This window comes from Juglans regia, chromosome 7 (genome assembly GCF_001411555.2).
Source record: "Juglans regia cultivar Chandler chromosome 7, Walnut 2.0, whole genome shotgun sequence".
NCBI classification, from domain to species: domain Eukaryota; kingdom Viridiplantae; phylum Streptophyta; class Magnoliopsida; order Fagales; family Juglandaceae; genus Juglans; species Juglans regia.
In genome coordinates, this window is record NC_049907.1 from 12,005,281 (window position 1) to 12,024,958 (window position 19,678).

General features: G+C 33.9%; 1 protein-coding gene across 3 annotated transcripts; it reads left to right on the forward strand.

Moving 5' to 3' along the window:
• Nucleotides 1–9,323: 9,323 nt before the first annotated feature.
• On the forward strand, nt 9,324–18,341 carry LOC108984904 (probable protein S-acyltransferase 12). 3 transcript variants are annotated; one of them, XM_018957006.2, is made up of 8 exons: nt 9,324–9,746; nt 9,971–10,220; nt 11,082–11,173; nt 11,692–11,818; nt 11,932–12,017; nt 12,420–12,485; nt 17,478–17,600; nt 18,163–18,341. In XM_018957006.2, exons 1-7 carry the CDS (start codon nt 9,558–9,560, stop codon nt 17,592–17,594), a joined length of 927 nt encoding a protein of 308 aa, XP_018812551.1. In that variant the 5' UTR covers nt 9,324–9,557; the 3' UTR covers nt 17,595–17,600; nt 18,163–18,341. The 3 variants fall into 3 exon arrangements, with proteins under 3 accessions (XP_018812551.1, XP_018812550.1, XP_018812549.1); XM_018957005.2 differs by lacking the exon at nt 18,163–18,341 and adding an exon at nt 17,730–18,081; XM_018957004.2 differs by lacking the exon at nt 18,163–18,341 and having other exon boundaries at nt 9,325–9,746; nt 17,478–17,721.
• The last annotated feature ends 1,337 nt before the right edge of the window (nt 18,342–19,678 follow it).

A 19,678-nucleotide genomic window follows, 5' to 3' on the forward strand; every position in this document is an offset into this window, starting at 1 on the left:
CTCTAGTCCAATATCACTCTTTTACACATGATCTCGTATAAAATGATATCTAATCTTAATATGCTTAGTTCTAGAATGTTATATTGGGTTCTTTGAAAGATTTATAGTACTAATATTATCACATTTGATTGAAATGTGATTATGCATAAACTTAAAATCCTCAAGTTCTTGCTTCATGTAAAACGATTGAGCACACAACAACTACCCACAATAGTAGATAATGCAACAAAACTTTACTTTTTACTAAACCATGAAACAAGTGCATGACCTAAGATATGACAAGTTCCACTAGTGCTTTTTTGATCAACTTTGCAACCAGTATAATTTGCATCTAAGTAATTGATTAAATCAAAAGTAGTGTGATTAGATACCATAGCCCTAGATCAATTGTACCAATAAGATATCTAAGAATACCCTTAACTGCAATCAAATGAGAATTTTTTTTTGGTGATGATTGAAAACGTGCACATAAATAAACACTAAACATACTATCTAGTCTACTAGCTATCAAATATAATAGACTACCAATCATACATCGATATACCTTTGAGTCAACTAGTTTACCGCTTTCATCTTTGTCAAGTTTGGTGGATGGGCTCATTGGTATTCCAATCTCCGTCGAACCTTCCATTCCAAACTTTTTGAGTAATTATCTAATATATTTTGACTGATTAATAAATGTTTAAGTTTTTGTTTGCTTGATTTGCAGTCCGAGAAAAAAGCTAAGTTCTCCTATCATGCTCATTTCAAATTCTTCCTACATACTTTTAGCAAAAACTTGGCATATCTTTTCATCAATAGTACCAAATATTATATCAACTACACAAATTTGAATCAAAAGAGTAACATACTTTTCATGTTTAATGAAAAGAATTTTGTCGATTTTTCCTCTTGAAAAACTTTTTTCAATTAAGAAACCACTGAGTCTCTTATACCAAGCTCTTGGAGCTTGTTTGAGTTCATACAGTTCTTTGTGAGCTTTAAGACATGATTTGGAGAAATATGATTTTTAAACCTTGCAGGTTGCTAAACATATACTTCTTCATTTATAAAAACCATTTAAGAAAAAACTTTTAATATCCATTTAAAAAAGTTTGAAATCTTTATAACAAGAATATGCAAGTAGCATTTGAATAGTTTCTAATCTTCCGACAGGTGCATATGTATCTTCATAATCAATTTCTTCTTCTTGATTGAAACCTTGGGCTACTAGTTGTGCCTTGTTTCTAGTGATGACCTCATACTCATATTTCTTGTTTCTAAAAATCCATTTTGTTCCAATAATAGTATGATTTTTGGGTTTAGGAATAAGTGTCCAAACATCATTTCTTTCAAATTGATTTAGCTCTTCTTGCATAGTTAAAATCCAAGATTGATAGGCTTACTACCCTCCTACCACCCTTTTACTACTCTATAGAGTATTTAAATTTTTATTATTTTCTTTTAAGTATTTTTTTAACATCCTTAATCATTAAATTTTTTTAAAAAATATACAACTTTACTAATAGTCACTTCCTTAACAATTAAGTAAAAAAAAATAATAAATAAAAAAGAGTAGTAAATGAGTGGTAAGAAGTAGTAAGTCTATCATTATCCATCCAAGATTCATCAAGAAGTGCCTCATAAATCTTTTTGGATTCAAAAAAAAAAAAAAAGAGCAGCATGATTGCAAATATTTCTAAGAGATGATTGAGTACTTACACCTTGAGATGGTTCTCCTAGAATTTGTTCCGCGGTATAATTTTTCACAAGTTTTTATTATTTAGTTGCATCTTGCATTAAGTTTTTATAATCTTTTCTGGTATCTCCATGTTGGACTTCCTCTATTGTGTTCTCTTTATTGAGCACAAGGCTCTCCATGTTATTTATAAGTTTTATTTCTTCATCAACGGATTTCTTGGAAAGTAGATATTTAGATTCATCAAATACTATATGCATAGATTCTTGTACAATCAGAGTCTTTTTATTGAAGAGTCTATAAACTTTACTATTAGTAGAATATTCGAAAAAGATACATTTATCAGATTTTGTATCAAACTTTTCTAAATTATCCCTATCATTCAAATATATGAAAGTAAATAATGTTGGATTTTTTTTCCATTCCAAAGCTCATAGGGGGTTTTATCTAATTTAAATCTTAATATAACTTAATTTATAATATAATATGCAGTACTTATCGCTTCGGCCAAATAACAACTAGGCAAGTTATTCTTATTGAGCCTTGTTCTACCATCTCTTGAAGAGATAAACTTATCCTCTCTGGTACCTCCATTTTGTTGAGGAGTTCGAGGAGTAGAGAAATTATGCACAAAACCATTTTCATTACAAAAAATTTCAATATCTTTATTAGCAAGCTTTTTCCCCTTATTACTTCGTAGACTTAAAATAGTATGACTCTTTTCATCTTGAATTATCTTGCATAGGTTGGTAAAGGCATTATGTGCCTCATCTTTATGAGTAAGAAAGATGACCCAAGTATATCTACAAAAATCATCAACAATAATAAAAGCGTAATATTTTTCTCATAGACTTGCAACTATATTTGGTCCAAAAAAATCTGTGTATCAATTTCAATGGTCTAGTAGTGGAAATATGTTTCTTGCTTTGAAAATAAATTTTTGTTTATGTACCAACCTGACATGCATCACAGGTTTTGTCTTTAAGAAAATTTGTCTTTTGTAAATCTCTCACAATATCATTTTTTGAAAGTTTTAGAAATAAGTTCTATGTTGGAATGACCTAGTCTTTTATGTCATAATCAACTAGTTTCATTTTTGAGCTGAAATACAAATAGCATCTTGTGAGGAAATTTCTTCAAATTTGATTGTATAAATAGTGTTGCTTCTAAAAGCAATAAAACAAACATTGCAATTATGATCATTCAAAATAATACAATTATCCCTTTTGAAAGTAACTATAAAACCTTTATCACATAATTGACTTATGCTCAAAAGATTATGTTTTACACCTTCAACAAGTAGCACATCTTCAATTATGAGAGAAGATTCATAACCAATTGAACCTATCCCCGTGATCTTTCCTTCCGAGTTATCTCTAAATATCACATGCCCTCCATCTTTGGATGTAAGATCAATGAAATTAGTCTCATCTCCCATCATGTGTCATGAGCATCCATTATCTAAAAACCATTTCTTGGTACTCAAGTTCCTTGGATCTTTCATTTATTAGTATTAGAAGAAACAAGATTTTTTGGTACTCATATGACCCTAATAGTCATTGTATGTTTTATTCTAATAGGATAAGTATGATAACTATAACCATTTCTGTTACAAAGTTGCAGATAATGTGTAACATATATGAAGAACTTGAATGATTGTAATAGTATTTTTTTTTTAAAAAACTTGTTTTTATGAAAAGAGTTTTGAACACAGGACTTTGATTTAGAAGGGTTATCAAAGAAGTTTTTATAAGATTTGTATTTTTATTTTGGCATATATCACAAACCTGCATTGTCAAAAACATATTTTTGACTACCAAGAAGTTTTTCAAGATTTCTTTTTCCATTCGTAAAGTTTTCAACAATTTTTTCTAAATTTGCCACTTTCTTCTTAAACTCATGGTTTTCATTTTTCGAAACGATGTTTTCTTTTCTTAAAACATTAATTTCGTTTGTTAAAGAAGAATTTTTCTTTTTCAAAAAGATATATTTTATACCTGGTTTCTCAATTTCCTTATATAACTTTTCAAAATAATTATGCAATTTATCTTATGAAGTTTTAATTGAAATGTTCCTAAGAATTGTTACCTCAAGATCATCTTTAGCCGTAAGACAAAAATTTGTCGTTTCTTCATTTCAATACTTGGTTCACTATCTGAGCTACTTGAATCACCACCTCATGTGAGTTTCATTGCTTTCCTACCCTTGTTTCAATCTTTCTTTAGTAGAGTATATTTCTCCTTGATATGTTCGGGCTTATTGCATTTGTAACAAATTAGAGAATCATTTTTATTCATATCTTTCTTCGAAAATGTTTTGAAGAGTTTCTTGAAAGAATTTTATTTTTCTCTAAAAATTTATGAAACCTCCTTGTCAACATAGCAAGTTCTTAGTCTTTGTCGTCAGCTTCCTCATCTTCATCTCTTTCGCTTTCATGAGGAACAACTTTAACTGACAAGCTCTTCTTTAGTTTTCCTTATTCTTCTCCTCTTTTCAATATGTACTCATGGGTGATAAGTAACCCGATGAGGTCATTTACCTCGAGTTTCGTCATGTCTCTGGCTTCAAGAATTATCGTCACTTTTGGTTTCCAACATTTTGGCAGTGAGTTGAGAATTTTTCTTGCCATCTTCAAGTTAGAATAAACATTGTTGAAAGCTGCTAAATTGTTTATAATGTTAGTAAAATGAGGGTACATAGTGAAAATAGATTCATCATCAGTCATTCTAAACATTTCATATTCATGAACAAGGATGTAAATGTTTTATTCCTTCCCTTGCGAATTAGTTCCTTCATAAGTTACTCAACTTATCTCAAATTTCTTTTGTCGACTTGCAAGTCATTATTCTATTGAAATCATTTCCATCGAGAGCACAATATAACAAATTTGTAGTCATTGCATTCAATCTTAGAGATTTCTCGTCTTCACGATCCAACTTTTCTTCTTCTTTTATGACCTTTACTCCATCGATAACTTTTGTTAGGATATAAGGTCCTTTTACGACACTTCCCCAAATTTCTGGACCTTGAACCTGAAGGAATATTCACATTCTAGTTTTTTAGAATGTGTAATTGTTTCCACAAAATAGTGGAGGCCAACCACTGGATCGACCTTCTCTAAAGGTAGATGAAATGTTAGTCATAATATCTTTAACTCAAAAGATAATTAATCTTACAAAAGAGCCTTGATCTGATACCACTTATTGCAAATGACTAACCCAAGAAGGAGGTGAATTGGGTTGTTTTAAGAAATTATAAATTATAAATCAACTACACAATGTAAAATATAAATAAAATACTAAGCAGAAGTAAAGAAAAAGAGTAAGGGTAAAAGAGATGCAAACTCAGTATTTTAACGAGATTTAGCCCAATTGGCTACATCCTCGCCTCAAACTACCCCTTGATGATTCCTGAATTTATTATTCAACCTCATTCAGGTGGAGATAGAAACTTATTACACATTTGAGCAATACTACATTAAATAATTCATGGAGAACACCTTCTGCACTTACAATTACCTTACGAGTGGTGATTCAATTATCCCTCGTGTAGAACTCCTACTACACTCATAAGGGTTACACACATCTTTTTACTATTTATACAAGAGTTGACAGTGGGTAGGTTATTAGACTACACTCTTTAATGAGTGAAATGAAAACAGTACGATGCAAACTATGTCTTTCTCAAAATGAACAAGTTTTAAGGCTCAATGCTTAAAAAAGAGAGATTAAAAGATTTTGATAAATGAATGTTGTAAAGCTTGAAGTTGATGTGTTGTGTTGTGATTTTGAAGATCTCAAATGAGTTATTTATAGACATATGAGACTTCCTTTTCAAATTTCAAAATATTCAAATATCAACAAGGATTATCACTCATATTTCAAAGATTTCAAATAAAGGTTTATCATTTTTCCAATTTTCAAAAACAACATTATTCACTTTTTAAATTTTCAAACCAAATCTTCTACTTTTTACTTATGTCAAAAAGAGTATCAATTACTCTTTCAATTTTATTTAAACAAAGGCAATTGCCTTTTGCATATGTCAAAAATAGCGTCAAACATAAACACTTTTCAAATTTTTCAATTAGAAACAACTACATTTTGCATATGTTAAGAAGAGCATCAATCGCTTTTCAAATTTTCAAACATATCATGCACATGTAAAAAATAAGAATCAATCATCTTTCAAATTTTCAAAATTCAAATATTTAATGATGTCATGCACATTGAAAGATGACAATCAATCATTTTTCAAATATTCAAATTTTCAATTTTCAAATATATCATGCACATGTGAAAAATGCAAATTGATGTTTTACGAGAAAAAAATCTTTTTGAGCCTTTATTATTTTTCAAATTTTGAAATAGATGTACAAAATTACTCTAAAAGATTTATTTGTAAGCTTATTCCTTTTCTCACTCATGCTTGATTTGTTGTAGTGCTTGGCTCCATTATGTGGATAACTTGAGTATGAAATCATTTATGCTTGAACTTGTTTATTATCATCAAAATTTATATGTAGATATATAATTATATCATGCTTGAAACCTTGGGTTCAACACTTGAAATTCTCTAAAAATTTCTATATTGACTAGGCATTGGATGTGTCCTTGGACACACCTAGCCCCTCTTACTTTCTTATTGCAAGTTATTGGAAATCATTGTCAAAGCTACGAAACACGTCCGCACCACTGGACATATTTTTGGGTTATTGCTAAGCGCCCACAAGCATAGTAAAAATCTGAAGTTTGCTTATATTTAAACGACTGAGAAGGTCCTGTGGGGTAGAGAGCCCAAGGCCTGCGATCCATGAAGAAAGGGCCACCAGCCACAATGCGCTAATAATGAATTTAATTTCAACTGTCATTAATGACTAATTAATGACATAACGGGCATAATAATGATTGGTGCGATACACACCCGGGTATTAACTCCCCCAACATAACGGTTGATTTGGGACCTTAATTATTCGCATTCCAATGAGGTTCAGAGGAGGTCAAGTCACGAGGCAAGCCCTCTCACCACACTCCCGCTCATATAATTTGAGGTCAAAGGACATGCTTGAGGTAACTTCTGAATTCCATATATTTGAAATTCTCTAAAAATTTCTATACTAACTTAGGCATCGGAAGTGTCCCTAGACACACCCAGCCCCTCCTAGTTTCTAATTACAGGTTACTGGAAACTATTGTCAGGGCTAGGAAACACGTCCACAACACTAGGCATATTTTTGGTTTATGGCTAAGCACCCACAAGCATAGTAGAAATTTGGAGTTTTCTTGTATTTATACGATACCTGGTGGCTTGTCTATGCACTCCATGTGAAATCCTGGGACTAATGGCTTTCTGGTGTCAAAAAGGATTTGGATTCGTAGAAATCCAGAGCATACAATACATAAGATCAAAATACATATTTTCTTTCATTCATCTTGTTCGTGGGTAGCCCATGGATTTAGACCCATGTGGGTGTATTGTTGAGGTTAATTTCACTAATAACTGTTACAAGCTCCTATGGTTTTAAAAGATGATTCATAATATTCCACAGCCTAGCTCTATAGCTCTTTCTCTATCAATCTGATTTTCAAAGCTAAATATGAAGGTGTTGTCATCAACTTCTTCTATTTCCAAAGCTTTAGTGAAGCTCCATGATTTGTCAATTGTGTCTTGACTTGTACTGTCCAGGCTTTTTTGAGTTTATTATTCTTCCAACAAGAACTAGTAGTGATGCTTGGGTTGCTCCCTTTGCATTTTTTCCCGTTTGTGGGAGTTCTCCAGCCAATTTAGATTCTTCGTGCGTTGAATAAAACTATCTATTTCTGTATCGTTGTTTTCCATATCGAATGGAGGGGTGGTGATGAGTTGTGTGGATACAAGGGAGGAGATTGAGAGTGGGGGATTTGGGAAGAGAGTTGGATTAGATGAGGTTAGTAAAAAATGAGGGTATGAATTCAAGGAAGGAGATTATAAAGACTCCAGATGCTCTAGCAAGAGAGAGAGAGAGAGAGCTCTCCAATAAGAGTATTCACATATGGATGAATAACTTTTTCTCCAAATTTTAGTTAAAAATCATCTCTCTAAATTTTTTCTAAATTTTACTCATTTTTCCAAAACCTTCTATAACTCACTCCTCTTTTTTTTTTTTTGGTTCTATTAAAATAATTTTTCTCTATTCTTTCTCTATTATTTTTTTTCTATTCATTTATTTGTACATCTTTAACTACTCATTTTTTATCTTTTAGGAAAAGAGTGGAAGAAATTTTATAACTTTCTTTTTTTCAAATTTTTTAATTATTTATTGCACCCATGCTTTCGATTTTTCATATGTAACCATTATTTTTAAACTATTTATCTAGCAAAATAATAATATTTTTAAAATCAATGCTTTCTTAACAATAATATGTAAAAAAAAAAAAAAATCATATTTTCACATATGGTCATTTTTTTAAAAAAAAATTGGATCATCTCAATGGTGACATTTGGTTTTTCAAATTTCAACTATAACAAATATGAGCTCGAGAGAAAGTGTAGATAATTGAAAGAAGAATTTATTTTATTAATTAGAATAAAGTATTTATAAAAAATGATTTGGGAATAAACAGTAATATAGGGAATCACTTTTCAGATCCCAAAACCTTCCCCTAAGTGGGCAGCAGGATGGAGAGGAGTTTTTGTAAAAAAGTTAAAAAGTTTTACTAAAGTTTAGGGAATGAGATATTATAGGCATCCGGATGGGGAAGTCATGTTTCATGGAGTAATTCAAAAACTTAGTTATTTATTATATTTTAGTTATCTATTAATTCTTTAATATCATATCAAGATATATTAAGATGATGATATTTAAAATAATGATAAATAACCTTCTTTTTTCATTATATGAAAAATGATACTACACTCTCATCTCATTTTCTTCTCATTATATAAAATATGACATTTTTTAAGTATTCTTTATTTTTTTAAAGAAAATTATATGTTTCACTCATCTACCAACTATTTGATACCATATCAAGAGATGTTGAGAAATGATACTTAAAATGATATTAAATAATATTCTTTTATCAATATATTAAAAAAAGAACAATATTACATACCATATTGCTATCTCATTTTTTTTTTTGTAATGTAAAATGTGACATCCTTAAATCATTCTTTATTTTCTTTAAGAGAATTTTAAATATTGATAGTGAAAGCAAGTACTATTTACCACCAAGGTAGTAGTCCAGTTAGTACGAGCTGAGATTTCATAGTTTCGAGGTCAGGAGTTCGAGTCAAGATGTAAGTTAAAACTACTTGTAGTAGTAAAGCGTGGCTTTTGGACCATGAGATGAGCTTTGAACTAGCTTGATATTTTGGTGGTGCTGTAGTGACAAGCTCGCCCTTGAGACAGTAACTATGATTTAAACCGGACATTTTGTAATAAGAAGAGATTCCTATGATCATTTTAATGAGGGTTGCTACACTGGTCGCCTTCCTTTTTTGGTTAAAAAAAAGAAAAGAAAGCAGGTACTATTTTTCTTTAAAAATAGAAAAGAAAGTCACGAAAAAAAATTTAAAAAAAAAGGAAATCTCTTCCAAGACTCATTCGACTGTCCCGGGTCCGAGTCCGACCTGGTGACCATTGATTATCCGACCCGCATAACTTTCTATCTCCGAAGCGGGCTACCGAACTGGTTGTGCCTTGCTTTCTCGGACGTCCAAACCGTTCTGTTAACATCGTCCCGCGAATCAAGTGCGAACCGAAGTTCCTATTCCAATTCCGTGTCGGAGAACACATTTAAACCTGGCTCCGAATATCTGGAAACGCCTATTCCCACCCCGAACCAGAAGACCTGTCTCAGTCATCTCCCAAATCGGGATAGGCCCGCTTTCCAATCCCGGGATGGACATAAACGTATTCAAATTTTGCTCGGGCCTCAAAGTCCTTGGCTACTTCATGATCCTCCTGGTCGCCGGAATTATTGCCGTCTCGTACTACGCCGTTGTAGTGCTCACCTGGGGCCCCCAGTTGCTTCGTGGTGGAGTCTACTCGTTTCTGGCCTTCTCCATACTCATACTGTTCCATTTTCTGGTAATATATCTGTTACTCACTTGATATCGATCTCGCTGTCGATTTCATTTTCATTTCGCTTGTTTGATTGAATCCGATTCTGAGATAACTAAAATTTGGGTTATGAGGAAATCAAAGCTGAACTATCGAGCTTTAATTTCTTGATAGGTAAAAATGCGTTAGTATCAAGGTTTATCCCAAAACAGTCATATCATGTTCTAATTAAGCTTCATCCATTCTTTTAGCTTATGCTGTTATCATGGAGTTACTGTATGGTAGTCTTTAGAGACCCGGGATCTGTCCCTGAAAATTGGAGACCTCTAGCAGAAGAGGAGAATTTGGAGGCTGGTCGTTCTATGCAAATGTCTGATAATGTCGTGCCGGAGGCTTTAGCTTCTACATGGTCTTCCTCGGATGGACTGGAAAGGAAACAGACAGGCTATTGTAGTCGATGCCAAAATGGCAAGCCACCACGTTGCCATCATTGCTCCATTTGTAAGCCAACCTGCTTTCTAATGTTGCTCATCGGTTTCTATAATGCTTGTATTTAGCATGTTTTATTCCTTTTCTTTTTGGGCTGAAATATTCTATTCTCCGGCGCTTGCTGATAAGTCTTCTGTCTTACACCTTTTTATATCTAGAAAATAGATGGGATTTCGAATTCCTTCATCTCTGCGTCTTTCAGCCCTCTTTCAAAAGATCTACGCTTCTTAACATGTTCTTAAGCCACATAAGTTTTCTGCCATCTCTTAAAGAGTAAAATTTTCTTTATCCTGGACATAAGGAAGTGAAAAAAAAAAAAAAGACATTTCTTTCTTTGAACTACATCAACAGTTGGACTTTCTTTCCTGCTATTTTCTGAAATATTTTGCTCATCTGCTTAGTCGATGTCCCTGAAGCAAATGCTTCTTGACAAATAGAATTCTTTTCTTTTCTTTTTTTATTTCTGTTCCAAAGGGGTTGGAACCACACATATGATGCCTGTTCCCTGTTTGAACTATGATGTTTTTTTCCCTTGTACTTTTGTTTGTGTAGTTGCTATGCAACCTGGTTCTTATTGAAATCAGCAGCATGTTGTAAAGTGAAAGTTATTCCAATTATAAAGTAATAGCTCTTCAAGAATGTTATGACTTACTTAATCATCACAAATGATTCTGTACATTTGTTCTTTATCATCCACAAATCTTGTCTGAAAGAATTTTCATATTTTTAATCTAATTTTTCAGACCATTCACGGGTTTATAATGTTGCTGCAGGCTTTTGTTTGCATTCAGTTTACAGGAAAATGTCAGAAATCCCATAAGGTGTTTTATTGGTATATCCAATTTTTGTAATCTTTTTAAATCTATTGTGCAGGCCAAAGATGTGTTCTAAAGATGGATCACCATTGTGTTTGGGTGGTGAATTGTGTTGGAGCCTGCAACTACAAGTTTTTTCTTCTTTTCTTGGTAAATTTATATTCTTTGATAGTCAAGACTGTTATGTGAGTCTCAAAGTAGTAAATATGCCTGAAGTTATTGTATTTAACTTTGACTTGGAAGATGGAAAAGCCCAAAAAAAAAAAAAAAAGTGGATGGCAAAGCCCACAGGAACTAGGACCCGGATGATTGGGTCTTAACACCCAGCACATGACGGCTGTTTCATATTATTACTTATAAAAAAGGCTGTTTCATATTATTACTTATAAAAAACGGGTGCTTCATATTATTTTTCTTTCAGTTTAGGGACTGGCACCTGGGACTTTTGTAAATTCTCATAACTAGGAATCTATACCTTCTTAATATACATAGAAAGTTTACCCAAAACAAGAAAAAGGAGACGAGGTTGTGCTGCTGATGTTGTCTTTGTTCTCTCTCTCTCATTTTTCCCTGGGGCAGGGGTTGGGGGGGGGAAGGGTGTTACCAAGGATGACTAGCTTCTTTTTTCTTGGCTTAATTCTTTCTTTTCTTACCTTTTCCCTTGACAGTTGTATACTTTCCTGGAGACAACATTGGATACCTTAGTTTTGCTGCCTAGTTTTATTGAATTCTTTACTGAAGCCAAGAATCATTCCAGCTCTCCTGGCAGTCTTGCAATAATTTTTTTGGCTTTTGGTAAGTGTTCTGCCTAAATTCTTCATTTTCCTCTATTCATCTCCATGCATTAGTTCTGCTTTCTCATTGTTTCCACGTTCCTTACAGATTGTGTGCCTTGAATCTTGATGCAGTTCTAAATTTAGCCTTTGCACTGAGTCTACTTTGTTTCGTAATTATGCATGCATCTCTTGTGTCAAGCAATACCACATCAGTAGAGGTAATAAACATTTTCTTTTTACTTCGTTTTTAGATTTTGATCAAGTGAGTTTACCTTTGCGCTGTGATACCCACAATAGTCTTTGACATTTCACTCTGACCTGCCATGTATTCTTCTCAGGAATGTATAAAAATAAGCTGTCAGTTATTTTAACCTATAACAGATAGGAAATGTGCAATTATTCTACCATTCCACCAAAAAAGACTACTTTTAGAAGAGTATAGGTGACCAAAGTTTGCGGAAAATGAATGGGCTATCATTGTCTCGATGACTTGAAAATATAATACTTTTTATTTTTATAATTTCAAAATTTTCACACCTAATGCACACAAGGCTGTTTGCTCTTGATGGTTGGGGCCTTGGTTAAATATCATATAAAATCATCTCAAAATAATGTATCAGGTTTATGAGAAGAAAAAAGCAGTAAGGTGGAGATATGATGTGGGCAAGAAGAGGAATTTTGAGCAGGTGAGACAAATCTCTTCTTTCTTAACTTTGTGTGGACACAAAAATTGATTTAGAATGACTTGTTGTTGATGATTTTGAAAGGCTTACTGGGGACTTGTATTCTGTGATAGTAAATTTCTGTAGTTCTACAATAATAATAATTATAACAATAATGAAAACAATGCTAGGTCACATTTGGAAGAAAATGAATTACGAATTCAAAAGGTTAGGTTTCTCCAAAAGAATCTAAGTTCTTCTAGTGAGCGCTTCTTGTCTTCAAATGTCCGTTCATTTTGCTCCTTCCATAGGCACCACATAATACAAATCGGGACCATTTTCCACACCGTAGAGATTTGTTGGAGACATCGTAGATTTATCTAGCTGGCCATGAACTCTGTCACTGTGGTAGGCATAATCCAAGCTAACTCCATTCTATTAAACACTTCATTCCATAATGGTCTAGCCACCTCACATTGCAATAGTAAATGATCCACAGTTTCACCATTTTTCCTACACATACAACACCAATCTAGTATGATCACCTTATGTCTCTGTTGATTATCCATCGTCAAGATCTTACATAATGTTGTTGTCCACACAAAAAATGCCGCTTTGGAAGGCGCCTTGTTTCTCCATATCTTTCTCCATGGGAATTGCATATTCTGTGGTTGTGTAAGCGACTTATAAAAAGAACGGACCGAGAATGTATCTTTACCAGTGGGTATTCACCACATCTTATCTGCTTTGTGGGTTCTCGACATCATGGTGTATAGAAGACCAAAGAACTCCTCAATGCTGCCAACTTCCCAATCTTGGACGGCTTTAGTAAAATTTTATTTTGATAAGTAAAAATATTATATATATCAATAAGAGTAACCAAGTACACTGGACGTATATAAAAAAACACCTAGCTCATACTAGCTAGCCCCAAATGACCCAAAAAAATCATGAAAATTAGAAATCTATACAAAATACATCAAGCCCGAATTGGAATAGAACACACCTCCCCAACCCCCACCCCCCCGTAAGACAACCCCCAACCCCCACCTCCCCAAACTACACGGCTCTAGTGAAACTCACATTTCGTTGGACTAGGTCCCTAGATAACTCTATTCAATTAGCCACTAAGGCATCTTTCTTACCTGCAATCCTAAAAACTGATGGGAATGAATCCTTTAGGGCTTGATCTCCACACCACAAGTCAGTCCCAAATTTTATTCTAGATCCATCGCCCAACACCAGTCTAGTATGCCAATTAAAGATCCCTCACTCACCCTCTTCGAATGTGCTTCCAAATTCTCACTCCATAAACCCCGTGAACCTCCTTAGTACCCCAACATGCCTCCATATTTGCAATCAATATCTGACTTCCATAAGGCTTCTAGTTCCATGTTATATCTCCACAACCACTTCCCAAGCACAGCTCGATTGAAAATCTTCAAATTTTTAATAGCCAACCCACCCAAAGAGACGGGGAGAACATACCTTATCTCACTTGACTAGATGATACTTGAATTCTTCTCCTATCCCATTCCAAAGAAAATCATGATACAACTTCTTAATACGGTTCGCCACACTTGCTGGAATTGGGAATACAAATAAAAAAATAGATTGGTAGATTAGAAAGAGTACTTTTGATAAGAGTAATCCTACCATCTTTTGAGAGATATAATCTCTTCAAACCTGCCATTCTGCATTCAATCTGCTCCACCACTGTATCCCAAATCGATATAGATCTTGTAGCTGCCCCCAAAGGAAGACCAAGGTAATTCATGGGAAGAGAGGAAACTTTACATCCAAGGATACTAGATAGCTGCCGGATGTTATGACATTGTCCATTGGCACCAATTCTGATTTATCAAAGTTCACTTTTAACCCGGATGCTGCTTAAAAAAAAAGTAATAATGCCCTCAATGTTTGAATTTGGTTTTGTTCTGGCTCACAAAAAATCAGTGTATCATCTGCAAACAATAAATGAGATAGATTAATGGTGCCCCTATTAGGATTACCCACCGAGAATCCCTCGATAAAGCCACTGTTCACCAAGGCTAGAATCATTTTACTAAGTGCCTCCATAACAAGAACAAATAGGAGTGGGGACAAAAGATCTCCTTGTGTTAGTCCTCAAGAGCTATTAAATAAACCATTTGAGCTGCTATTCACCAATACTGAAAACCTCACCGTTGAAATACACCATCTAATCCACGAACACCATTTCTCCCCAAAACCGCACACCTCCCAAGCACATAGAGTAAGAACTCCCAATTACATAGAGTAAGAACTCCCAATTAATGGCTTTCTTTTAATCTTGTTGGGATATAGTACGAGAGGATAATATGAAGGTTTTTCATGAATTTTATACATTTATGAAATTTGAGAGAAGTTTCAATGCTACATTTATAGCACTTACTCCCAAAAAGGTAGGGGCTGTGGAGATGTGGGATTTTCGGCCTATTAGTTTGGTGAATGGGGTATACAAGATAATCTCTAAGGTGTTAGCTAATCGTATGAGTGGGGTGTTGGGAAATATTTTATTGAAATCTCAAAATGCCTTTGTAAGAGGGAGACAAATTCCTGATTCGGTATTAGTTGCTAATGAGTATGTGGACAGTAGAATTAAATCTAATGAATCTGGAATTTTGATTAAATTGGACATGGAAAAAGCGTATGACCATGTTAGTTGGGATTTCCTCTTGTATTTGCTTGGGAGATATGGTTTTTGGAGAGAAATGGTGTATGTGGATCAAACATTGCATTTTGACGTCGAGATTTTCCATTTTGGTGAATGGCATTCTAGTTGGGTTTTTTAATAGTTCACGTGGTTTGAGACAATGAGATCTACTATCTCCTTTTCTTTTCGTCCTTGTCATTGATGCATTGAGTAGAATGTTGGAAGCGGCGGTAGAAGGAAGGTACTTGTCGGGTTTTGAGGTGGACAATGAGGATCGGAATAGCATGAAATTATCTCATCTTCTTTTTGCCGATGACACATTGATTTTCAGTGAGCCCAATCAAGAACATATTCGATCTTTGAGAGCATTGTTGTTATGTTTTGAAGCTGTCTCGGGTCTCAGGATTAACCTAAAAACAAGTCTGAAATTGTATCGGTGGGTGCCGTAGGTAATATTTCAGATTTGTCTAATAGTTTGGAGTGTAAGATTGCTTCACTGCCGCTGAAGTATCTTGGTCTTCCCTTGGGGGCCCTTCACAAATCTGTTTTGATATGGGATGGGGCTATTGAGAAGATTGAGAGAATGTTGGTTAGATGGAAAAAGTTATATTTGTCTAAAGGGGGAATAATTACTTTGATAAAGAGTACGTTGTCTAATCTTCCTACGTATTTTCTTTCACTTTTCCCTTTGCCAGCTGGGGTTGCTTGTAGAATTGAGAATATTAATCGTAATTTCTTATGGGGAGGAATAGGAGAGGAAAATAAGTTTCATTTGGTTAGTTGGAATAAAGTTTGTCAACCGGTTTCTTGTAAAGGATTGGGGGTGAGAAATTTGAGGTTGTTTAATAAAAGCACTCCTTGGAAAATAGCTTTCTAGATATAATGAAGAGAGAGATGCTTTATAGAAGAGTGTTGTTGTTGTTAAATATGGGAGTGGGTGGGGGGATTGGTGTTCTAATGAAGTTAGAGAAGCGTATGGGTTGAGTTTATCACAGGGTATTAGGAAAGGGTGGGGGAGTTTTCTAAACATATTAAATTTAAGGTGGGGGAAGGGAAGAGGATTCCCTTTTGGCATGACATTTGGTGTGGGGAATCAGCTCTTAAATCAGATTTTCCATCTCTTTACAAGATTGCAAGGGACCAAAATGTTGCTGTGGCAGATTACCTTCAATGTACGGATAATAATATTCTATGGAATGTTGACTTTATTAGAGATGCAAATTACTGGGAAGTGAATGTTGTTTCAGATTTTCTGGGAAGAATTTATAACTCAAAAGTGATGCAGGGAACGAGAGGACAGGCTATTGTGGGATCATGTTGGAGATTTCAGGTTTTCAGTCAGCTCTTTTTATATGGTGCTTAATTGTCATTCTGGCTGTGTATTATCCTGGAAAAGCATTTGGAGGGTGAAGGTACCTACCAAGGTGGCGTGCTTCATTTGGGTGGTTGCTCTAGGGAAAGTATTGACCACGGATAACCTTAGAAAATGTGGTTTGTGTATAGTTGATTGGTGTGTCATGTGCAAGAAGGATGGTGAATCTGTAAATCATCTTTTTTTACATTATGAGGTGGCAAAGTCTTTGTGGAATGAGGTTATTGGTCGGACAGGTTTATATTGGGTGATGCCTAAGGAAATTGTGGATCTCCTTGCATGTTGGCATGGTTTCGAGGCAAGGAAATGTGCCGCTGCCAGATGGAGAATGATTCCTTTGTGTTTGATGTGGTGTTTATGGCTGAAAAGGAATGGAAGATGTTTTGAAGACAGAGCGTTCTTTTGAAGATCTTCGTTATTTTTTCTTTTCTACTTTGAGTTTGTGGGCTAGGATCTTTGTAAGGAATGATGATAATGTACTGAATCTGTTTCTGTCATAGTTTCCTGCTTTCTAGTGTGTAGTAGGTATTTCTTTTGTATACTTCTTGTGTACTTGGGTTGTGCTTATTCTTGGAAATAAAATTCTTATTAATTATAAAAAAAAAAAAAGAATGGTTAATGTAATGACACATTATGTCTGGTATGATATTGCTTATGTTTAATGGTGTTCATTTATGTTGCACTTGATATTTTGTGGTCTAAATGATATTTGAGCATTTTTGCTATAGACTTACTCTCTCTAGGTTAGGTAAACTAGGGTAATTGAAATTTTAAGTCCTGGATATATAGAACAGACAAATCCTCAATCACGATGGAGATGCAATTCTAAGAAATGTCGAAGAAAAGAGGAAATAAACTCTACGGGAGCGTCTCTCAATCAATGAGAAATTGTGTGGCCTGTGTAATTCATACTACCTTTTGGAACTCTGTCTGTCTCACTTTACTATGTGTGGTTAATTCTGTCTTATAGGTTTTTGGCACAAAGAAGGCACTATGGCTATTACCCCTGTACTCAAAAGATGATTTAGACAACATTCCTGCACTTCAGGGCCTCGAATTCCCCACACGATCAAATGTTGAAGCTTGAATCCTGGTGAGCTTCCAATTTTACCTCATTATGGCACTGTAGCTCTTGTATTTTGCTTTATGATGCTTGTAACCTTGACTCAAAAAACTGTTGTACAATGTGTTTGAAATAATCTGTTTTCGTGATCTTGATGAGGGTTTATGTAAACATATTAGGACTATTGGATTTTAATTGTTGAGTGGTCAGCCTAACTGAAGGGAAATTCTTGGGATTTCCCAGTATAAAGTGCAGTAATACAGATCCTTAATAGATTGGATACCACTAGAGCAAGACGGGTTAGGGAAATCAACTTTGATGCACAATAACGAAGATTGAGTGATTTTGCTTATTTTTCTTACACCATTTATGTTTCTATGGTTTATTTTATTTTTGCTCGACATGTATGGCCAAGTTTACATCAAATTTCTGTGCAATGCTATAATGCTAAAACAAATATCTGTACAAGTTGAATAAGCTGTTATTTCATATGCTATGTTAGTGTTCAACACATCTGTCTTACACTTTTTGATTAATGCTTGATTGTGGTTAAATAGTATTTTTGAATTATTATTATTATTATTATTCATAGGCAGTTATGAATGAAGTTCAATTCGGAACACAACGAAGTACTTCAAATTTCACAAGCTGCATAGCTGCATACAGGAATAAACTAGGCTTACAACCTTAGTTAAAGATAGAGAAACAACTTATAAATGGATATAATAACCCTTTTGTATGAATATTTTATCAGTCCGGGCGTGCATGTTCTTATTGGGCATCTTGTTTGACTGGATTTTTGTGTATCCCTAATGGTAATAAAAATTACATTATATAATCTAAAATATCATTAAACCATTTACTGCATGAGATCAACTTTAAAGAACTTTAAATATTTGCTGCACATAACTCGTACGTCTAACATCTCGCAGCTAGAATTTCAAAAGCAGCTCTTAAAATCAGGAACTGACGTTTAAAATCGCATAGAAGTCAGGGATAATAGATTCCACAGTTTTAATATAAACCCAAAAAGCCAACTTTATTAAATACTGAAAATTATGAAAATTAAAAAAGAGTCCACTGAGGCACATCCTAAAATAAAAGCATAAGGCCTTGTTTGGTAACACAAATTATCTCATCTTATCTAATCATTATAACTTTCTCAAACTTTCACACAAAAATACAATAAACAATTTAATTTTTTTAAATTTCAAAACAAATATAATATAAAAAAAATTATATTCTAACAATCTTTTATTTAACCTTCATCTCATCTCATTTGTGTAACCAAACGAGACCTAAATCTAAAATTTCCACAACAGTCTAGGTCTTTGCCTCGTCTTCTAGAGCCAAATCCTATCCTACTGTTTCATTCTTATAAATCATCACCTATGGATAATTATAACATTTAAAACAAAAAATTGTCAAATAGTCAATTAGTAATGCTTCACATAGTAAGAATAATATACATAAGATGGGCTTTTTCTTTTAAAATCATCAAAAACAAGACATAAACGTAAACATTCCTCAATCATTTATTCACAGTCAAGCCGTCATATCATATCTGTCATAGCATTCATATCTCTTATCACACAGAATTAGCCCCATGTGTTAGGTATAGCGATCTCGACGATAATGATCCCACTCGTAGGCCTCTTAAACCGTTAAAAGAGATGGTTGTCATTAGGTGTAATGCTAATGAGCAACTCTAGGCTTTGCCATCCTCCCCTGAATCTTTGGTACCATAGTATGTTATCATTCATCTTTTATTCACTGTCAATCATAACATCATTCAGACAATCAAATCCATTCATATTCACATACTTTTATAATTATAGGGTACGTAAAAGGAGCTATCAGTAAGTAAGTAGGCATTACACTTGATAATACTTTAAAAACCACGACATGAGCAATGAGCTTTTTGTTTATAAAACAGGCTCATGATTTCATTTTGAAATGATGCATTCTGTAAAGTGATGATCATTTATACTTGCATAACTTGGAAAACATGTGTAATAATGAAGGGCGTGATCATAGTACTTACCTTGCAACTCACTCCGAGTAACAATTAGTGCGTCGATAATCACCTAGTCATAGCGTAAGTAATA